General features: G+C 44.5%; 1 protein-coding gene across 1 annotated transcript; it reads left to right on the plus strand.

The window, feature by feature from the left end:
- The first annotated feature begins 565 nt into the window (after positions 1-565).
- On the plus strand, positions 566-8143 carry rnf5 (ring finger protein 5). The gene is made up of 6 exons (XM_046418617.1): positions 566-944; positions 5611-5629; positions 7212-7324; positions 7410-7467; positions 7556-7667; positions 7957-8143. The coding sequence occupies exons 1-6, from the start codon at positions 706-708 to the stop codon at positions 8073-8075; spliced, it is 660 nt and encodes a 219-aa protein (XP_046274573.1). The 5' UTR covers positions 566-705; the 3' UTR covers positions 8076-8143.
- Positions 8144-9196: the final 1053 nt, after the last annotated feature.

Here is a 9196-nt window from a genome sequence, read left to right on the forward strand (position 1 = left end):
TATGTCACAATTTGGCTTACTTTATCATAACCCTGACTTACTGTACCTTAGCATAATTTTGACTTAAATATTTTTGACTTAATTGTACATTAAAATATTGTACAATCAAAGACACTTTATTAGCTGATCCAAACACCCTGTCTTGAGGCAGTACACGTGTCAAGGTTATTTAAATTGAAATCTAAAGAGAAAACTCTGACTGCATTTTTAATAGTGTTTAATTAAGTTGTTTAATTTGCTTCTTTTTTTGAATGGTTCTTCAAATAGCTCTTTTATTATTGTATTTTATTGTTTAGATATATATATATATATATATATATATATATATATATATATATATATAAATCCATGTTTTTTAATGGATATTTATTTCTTTTGTTTTGATAATCAGTGCTGGTACTTCAACAGTAGCATTCAAACATAGCATTATAAGTTGGACAGATTGTGTGAGTAAATGTGGATTAATATGAGCCAATTATTAATATTATTATTATTAGAGTTAGAGTTAGTAATATTATTGTTAGGGGGTGGTGTTTTCCTCTGTTTTTCCCGGAAACGGAAGTGCTCGTTCAGGTAGAGCGATAGCAGCAGCAGACTCTCCTGTGACACTTGTCGTTGCGTCTGACTCACAGCTAACGTTAGCTCCGGTCAGGCCCGCGCGGCTTGGGTTGGTACGTTATCCTCCGTACTTGTACAGTAAATATTATGGCGGCCGCGGATCCCCGGTCCTCGAGTGACGGGGGGCCGGCCAGCAGAGGGGGATTCCCGGCCGGGGAGAACAGCCATGACCGCGACGGCTCGGGCGGCAGCAGCAGTGGCGGCGGCGGCAGCGGCAGCGGCAGCGGGGAGGGTGAACGGGAGCGGGACCGGGCCACCTTCGAGTGCAACATTTGTTTGGACACTGCCAGGGACGCTGTCATCAGTATGTGCGGCCACTTGTTCTGGTACGAGGCAGCGGGGAAAGGCGGGGGGTGGTAGCTGTGTGATGTGTGTGGTTGATTGTTTTGTGTCGGTACAGCCCACCGGACCTGAGTGTGGTTTTGTCATCCGCGCGGCCTCCTTTTACCGTCACTTTGAGTTATTTCGCGGCGGAATCACGCCCGACAGTCCGGCAGATACCAGTCGGTCGGTCTCCGCCGTGTGGAGGAGATGACAGCGGCCAAGATGGCTCGCCCGAGACGTTACTGGAGAGGGTGTTGGTTTGCTGTTTCTATTAAACGAAGTGCTGCTGAACTTCAGTCCTCATTATACACCGTGTTTTCACTGGATCACAGCATTTACATACTGCACATGATCCAGTCTTATCCTGTGAGGAATTAAATGACCCTGGATGATCATATTATATGGTTTGATGTAGGTCAGGGGTTACTGTAGCAGCCAGTGTCTTTCTGGATCAAACGTCACTCACTCTGTGACACATTAACTTTGCTTTTTGCTGTTGCGGTTTGTGTGGTTCTTTGATCGTTTGCAGCTTTGAGGTCAGGTCTGAGCTCTCCCACTGTCAGGTTTGGAGTAGAGCTAAAACACTTACCTGCCTGACTGGTAAACAGACAATCAAACGAAATAGTCTCAGGCTCCGGCCTCTCAAAGGTGAGCACTTCCCTTTGCTTTTCCCTTTGGTGCTCTGGCAGTTGGTTGGACAGTAAAAATCATCTGGAGGTGTCAGTTGGTGCTCTTGTGACGGACGCCGTCCGCAGTTTTCTGACATTCCATGACAATAATTAATCAGATTAATCAGTAAAGACAATAACTGTTAGTTAGCCCTGGTAAGTCAAAAGTCTGAGATTCAGATTAACCTTTTTTGACCAGTGAATTGTGTGCCAGTGTTTTCTCATTGCAGGTATCTGTTTGTGGCATAGTTAATCTGTCTAAGGAGTTTTCTTTCCAACTCTCCCCCATATTATTACTTTAACAAATAAATCAATAATTGAAAGTAACTGTGAGCTGCAATCCAAGGTGGCACTTCAGCTGTGTTTCTAGTCCCTTCTGCCATCTTGGTTTCAATCAAGACTTTGGCGACGTTCAGCCTTCAAACCGCTTTGTATTGAAATAGTACACGTTCACGCGGTGACGTGTGAGGCTCATTCACGAGTCAAGTTGTTGACTGACAGCCGCGCTCGCCTACAAGTCGAGGCTAATGGGAGATTAGAGCCAAGAGTATAGGATTGGGGTCAAACATATAAGTGCATTATCAGTAGTGAAAGAACACAGAAGAAGATGGAACTTCTCTTTGCCGACATACTTTTGGAGTTTTAAATGAAATTGATCTGTGTGGGTGTTTACGTGTGTTTTGGCTGCAGAAGCGGAGGTGGAGATTAAGGAAGTAGCCCGAGAGTGAAGTTTGAAAGAGAGTGAAACAGTGATTGCTGATGTTATCTCATTTTCAGTGGTGAGGTTTTCAAAATAAGGGAACAAAGTGTTTTAAGCTGCATTAGAGCATCTTGTAAAAGGTGTCCCGTACGCTCACATGAAGCATTTTGTTGAACAGTGTCGTTACACTCTCGGATGTTTCCAACAGTGTTCAAGACCAGAGAAATCTGTGGTTTTATTTAAGCTAGCAGTGCGTTTCATTTGGTCGCCTGACACTAAAACTTCTGGAAGAGAGTCAGAGGAAGGAAGCTGGCGAATGTGACTCACCGTAACGTCAATAAAACTTTTAAACATTACCTCATTTGAACGTTTCTGCCTGAGCTGCTTCAACTCCCGTGATCCCACGCTACTTTATCCCTTGTTTTTATTGAGAGACACGAAGCAGCAGAAACTACATACTGTGTGTTTAACTGCCAGACCCTCTGTGACAGTTTTGTCTTTTTATTAGAGAGTGCTGCTTAAATTCCCTGGTAAGACAGCACAATGTGAGCACAAAAATCGACTTTTTATTTTGTTTTTTGGGACAGCACATCTGACACCAAAGGTTGTCCTTTTAAAGCTATCCTGACCTGGAGGACACTTTTAAGACAGGTGGACAGTTGAGTATTTTTGTTGACAGCTTGATGTGACTTCTGTCTCATCTACAAGGAGAAAAAGTGTCCTTATTTTGGCGGGTACAAGCAGCAGCGTGCGGAGCCGTATGCCAGGCTGTGTGTGTGTGCTTTTCCATGGACATGCTTCTTGCACTTGCCACACATCTGTGCGCTGAAGCTCCTGTGTTATGGGCTGATGTAACTTGGTTGCCGTGTTACCTGCGTGTGTGTCACCCCCCCTCCGTCTCTCTCATCTTCCCTGTAACGTGATGAAACTGATGATGAAACTGTCGGCAAGGACTTGAGGTGTTGATGTCAGATAACCTGCTGCAACTTCAGATCACAATTGCAACGTAATTGCGTATTTGCCGTCTCATTTCTGTCAGAAATTCGTTCACGGATGCACCTTTCGGGTGTCCAAAAATAAAAATAAACAAAAAAAAAACCAAACAAGATGACATTTAAGTTGCTTTGAAGCAACTTATCTTGCACTTCTCCATTAGTCCAGCTGCATTTGATGCCAAAATGTGCTTAAATGAATGTAGCACAACAGAGCTGTTTTGTTGAATTTAGCGGCTGTCACTTTTCTAGCATCAGACTTTTTTTTTTTTCTCATACTCAGATTATTTACCTTGGAATATAACAGAATATACTATATAATATGCCAGAATATACTGGCACGCTGTTTTACGGGGGTGATTTGTGTGAAAGGAACGTTAAACGTCACTTAAATTCTTTGAGGTTAATCAGCATGAGACATCTTTGCAGTCCCTGAGCGAGCGTCCACATCAGCGCACTTGCTTCCGTCAGAGACGCGGGCTGCGGGACGGGTGATTTCTCTTGAACTAAGACTGAAAAGGATCTCGTCGTGTTCGAGTTGGAAAAGAAGCACAGAGATGTGAAAGGGGGACGAGCGAGCAAGAGAAGAAGATCAGCATGTCCATTCCAAGCCAGCCGTCACCAGATGAAGGCTGTGATTTTGAGATGAGCCCTCAGTGGCAGCGGGTGATCACAGCTGCTGAAGGCTGAATTCTCCTTCTACTGAAGGTTGTTTGTATTTTAGTGTTGCTGGAGTTTTTATCCTTCAAAAGCCACGTGCTTTAATTTGGGTAGAGCTAAGACAAATGAATTGATCGGCGACCTTTGCCTTGTCTCAGCGTGAGGATGTTTTACGTCTGTCTGTTTTATGCGACCGTAAGCCGGTTGTTTTCATTGTTGCTCGGGCAAAATGAGACATTTTAAGATGAGTTGGTCCAAGAATTATTAACTGTGGACAGTAATTAGATTTCAGATAAGGCCGTCCTGCCATAAACAACCACCAAACACAGTGTTTACTGAAGCATTGCTGCAGTCTTTGTCTGTAAACACCTGATTAAGATCAGAACGGAGGCCAGCGTTCTCATTCTTCTGTGTTTGTGTGTGTGTGTGTGTGTGTGTGTGTGTTAACACTCTGCAGTCAGGCTTCGCTGAATGGCTGTTGAGCCTCTTGTTGGGATTTAAGCATTTTATTATTTTCAGGTCACAAGAGCTCGGCTATACGTGTGGCCACATGTTAGATCAGAGCTGAATGGGTCGTTACGTCAGCCGAGGCCTTTGGCTTTGTTCAGCTGCTTGTACCCACAGGAATGTCAATCAGAGTGGAAATCTGATACTCTGTATTACACTAATGCTGTACACGGCGGGCTGTGAACCCTGAACTGGGTGTGTGAAATCCTGCCGATCCACCTGAGGCAATGAGGTTTTGAATGTTCTGTGGTTCCGAAGTGCTGAGAGCGTGGAAAACAAGTTGTGCCTGTTCGTCTGCGTGATCCGAGTTTATCTTTGGGGCGAATCGCTGACAGAAGCGCACAGAGAGATAAAGAAGTTGGTGAAGTCAGAAATTATGCATTTGTACAGGGGGGGAAAAAAAGCATTTTAAAGAAATAGAAAACATTTAGCTTTCAGACACATGTTGCTACTTATGCTGTCTGTCAGTTTTTGGTTGCATCCACAATTTGCCTTCAACAATTTTTTCAAAAACATCTTGAATTGCTGCAGAGTGTTTTAGGGCAAAACTGAGCTCAGAAATCATGTTGCATTCCGACCTAAAATGACAGAAACCATCTTTGGGGGAAAAAGGAGGAAGTTGATGACACTGTGTGATCACACCAACAGTAGAAGAAGAGTGAAGGAGGCCCACAGTCACATCTGGGTTTAAAGGGGGCTCATGAGAGGCTTTATTGATATAAAGGTAAAAACATTGCTCATTCGGTTGTTGTGGGCAGTCTAGAGCTACAAGGTGGAAGAGGTGGAAGTATTCACCATTTGTCACCGTTTGTCACCATCCCGGGCTCCCACAATGCAGCAGCAGCAGCAGGTCGGCCTGGCCAGCAGCAAGACGGGCGAGACTCTGCTGCTAGCTGCTGACGACAGATGGAGCCGGTTAATGCTAACGGTGGGGAAGCAGGGATGAGTTTAATCAGCCGCCTCGTTAGGAACAGGTTGTTCTGGCGGGATTTTAGAAGAAAAACACTTTTTACGTTTATTCCCTTCCACTGATTCTGATTTGAAACGTATGATAAACTGGCTGTGGGAGGGCTGTTTTTGAAGCAAGCAGCTGACGTTGGGAGAATGCACATTAATCTTTTGTTTCTCTCTGTCTCTACAGCTGGCCCTGCCTTCATCAAGTAAGTGTTTTGTCCGTCATGTCACCCTTTGCTTTGTAACACTGCAGGTGTTTTCAGTATTCTCACTGATTAGACGTCTGCTTAGGTTCAAGCAGGGGAAATGGGAGGTCACCAAAAACTATGTAGTAATAAATGGCAGATCAAATGATTGGCTGGTTGACGGAACATAATAACAAAAGAGTTTGAGGTGGATGATTTATCGCTGGTGTCAAAACACATTCACGGCCTCCATGTTTTCTCTGCTCGGTCACTTCCCAAACACAAAAGCTCCAGTTGTTTCCAGATTCTCAAATGTGTGGATGTTTGATTTTATATGACTGAAAGTCTGTGGGCAGGATTTGTCGGTCACACAAAGTTTGTCACCATTAACTATTTTCTGACCAAAAGGATCAAATGAATCAAGAAGCAGATTAATCGATTGCAGCCCTTTTAATAGATTAAATGATGACTTGACTGATGAATTTAACTATAATTAAAAAAAAAAAAGTGTTAGTATCCCTGATGATAAAACCGAAGCCTATAAAACTGACAAATTCAAAATAGTTTCACATCTCAAATCTTACCTTTCACCCTTAAATTTGCACAAATGGAAACAGTTGATGTATTGGAGTTGTGGCAGAGTTAAAGGACCACACATGCAACAAAGCTCAGCCTGAGTTTAGCATCTTGTCTTGTTGCATGTTGCACAGCCAGATGGACGTCAGTCAAACAGGGTGTGTACCTGCCCTCCGAGTCCTCAGAGAATGAGTGAAAACCCCAGTGTGAGGAGTGTGAGGAGGGCCTTCAGCACTCAGCGAGTTCACCTAATCATTATGATGTAACTCAGCATGGAAACTACACCTGTCAGTTGACTTAATGCAGCTTAAACACGTTAATGCACTTAATGCCTCTGTTTACTGGAGATTTCTCTCCGCTGCTCGCCTCTTTAGCATGCAGAGCTGCACTCAGCGCTGTAGCGTAAGCACTACATGGATTAGAGACTATTGAGACCACATGCAGGAAAATTACTCACTTTTATTCCTACAGGTTTTGTTGTGAATGTGCCGCTGCATCGCACAAGGTCTCGATAGCTTAAGTCTTTATTTTCAGACTGTTACAGTATTTACTGCGTGTTTAATACAGTTAACTGTGGGGTGTGAGCCCAGTCTAATAATGAACATAATAAACTTTATTTATATTTCTGACCAAGGTTACAAAATAAAACAAGGATTGTAAAACTTTAGGGGATGAAATAAGGTTCACAAATGTTACATGACAGGGGCGGAATGATAAAACTTATATCTAACAAGTCCTTAAACTCCTTCTTATAAAATTTTAGGAAAAAATTTTGCTAAAGACGCAGCCAGCATGGAAAGTGTTTCCCAGTCTGATCTTAGACGTCCAGGCACATGCAGGGGCAGGAAGGTCAATAAATCTTTTGTTTAATGTGCGTCGGCGCCATTTAAAGCATTAATGAAAAGCTGACGAAATCGGTTTGAAATAAAGCTGGCAGCCAGTGTGAGTTGGCCGGAAGAGGCGTGATGTGCTCGTGTTTGTCTGATGTGCATTACAAGCATTTTGACACCTTCCTCCGTCCCCTCAGTGGCTGGAGACGCGGCCCAGCAGGCAGCAGTGTCCCGTCTGCAAAGCGGGCATCAGCAGGGAGAAGGTGATCCCGCTGTACGGCAGGGGGAGCTCCAGCCAGGAGGACCCCAGGTAGAGTGTTTGCACCTGCGTGTGAATTTTACGCAACCCCTCCCCCTTTGTGGCTGCCCTCTGACCGTTTTCTGTCGCTGCTCAGGTTGAAAACTCCACCTCGGCCTCAGGGACAGAGAGCAGAGCCGGAGAGTCGAGGCGGGGTGAGTGAATCGGCCCAAATTCTGATTGCTCTGATGCTGATCTTGTTTTATTTTAAACTTGGTCTCTGATCCTCTGGCTTGGACGCAGATGTTCCAGGGTTTCGGGGACACCGGCTTTCACATGTCCTTCGGCATCGGCGCGTTCCCCTTCGGCTTCTTCACCACAGTCTTCAACACCAACGACCCCTTTCACAGAGCAGGTGAACGCAGGAGAAACACACACAACATCTCGCTGGATAAAATCTGCTAAAAGTTAATCAACACCTTCCAGCCAATCTGAATTTTCTGTCCCTGTGGTAGTTGATAAAGAGTATGTGTAGGCCTTATTCTCACTTCTGGGTTTCTGTGATTGGATTATTCCGGGGTAAAAAGATCCATCTTAACACAGCAGATGCCTTCAGGTGACATAATTAGAACACGGGTGCAAACACAGTATCCCATGAGGCACTGGTGCGATAAACTTTCCCATTCATCTCTTCCCTCCGTCAGACCAGTACGCAGGCGATCATCAAGGCAACGGCAACCTCAACAACGGCAATAACAACTGGCAAGACTCCCTCTTCCTGTTCGTCGCCATCTTCTTCTTCTTCTGGCTGCTGAGTGTGTGAAGGCGACCGGACGGGGATGATGGACGGACGAGAAAAATCGATGTCTGGGAGGGAGGAGCGCAAAAGGATAAAAAAAAAAAAAAAAAAGACGAAAGAAATAATAAAAAAAAAAAACTCTCACACACTTAACTCAAACCACAGACACACACTCGTATTTCCTAGCTGGTACTAACTTGGGAGAGAAAGCAGCGCATTTTGTGTTTGTTTCCAAAACAAGATACGTGGGTATTTGGTTTTTCTCCTCCTGGTAAAAAGGCAGAGTCACTTCAGGACACTCGGCTCCACCTGCCCGCTTTGCTCATTTTTGTTTATGCAAGAAACACTCACTGGGAAGTATTGTTGAATCCCAAAATAAGTCGTGTTATCCCTCCCTCTCCACGTGCACCTATAGACATATGCACACAGAAAAACAAAGGTGGACATTTGACCGTTTGATGGGCTCACTGTTTCGGGGGCGGGGGTGAAGTTCACAGACAGTATTAAGTGATCAGGGTGAGGTGTGGAAGGGATTTTAAGTTTTGTTGCCGCAGATGCAGAAAGAGCTGGGTGGAGGGTAATTCAGAGCAGTGACTAATTGTGTTTTGGGTTTTTGACATTCCTCTTGGAAGGAGTCACTGGTTTATTCCCCGTACAGAGAGGGAGGCATGTTGTGGGCAGCGTGTTGAAAAGATGGGAAGCTTGTGAGATAACGTAGTGGTCGATAGCAACTCCTTTCACTGCAAAAGGCCAAAGAGTCGCGGAGCCTTCATGTTGGTCGTCAGGTCGTCTTAGAAATGTAATCCAGTTACACTCCTGTTTACAGTTTCCTCGTGAAATGAGCAAGTCCGAAAAAATGGCAAAATTACTCTTGAAAACAGGCGGACAGATACGAACAGCACAGATGGATGCTTTTTTTTTTTATTATTATTATTATTGTTATATTTGTCTTAACGAAAACTGCCATTGCACTGTGAAGTCGTTTGTGGATCGAAGTGTCCCAGAGTTTGGTGCGTGTGCTGGGGTCAAACCACTCGTCGCATCCCCCCCCCCCCCCAAGAACATGGATGGCTGTGCCGTTTTAAAGGGCCGCTCTGAGAGATTGTCAACATGGGCGGCTTGAGAGAGAAAAATAATGATAGCGA

Source organism: Scatophagus argus, chromosome 17 (assembly GCF_020382885.2).
Source record: "Scatophagus argus isolate fScaArg1 chromosome 17, fScaArg1.pri, whole genome shotgun sequence".
Taxonomy (NCBI): Eukaryota; Metazoa; Chordata; class Actinopteri; family Scatophagidae; genus Scatophagus; species Scatophagus argus.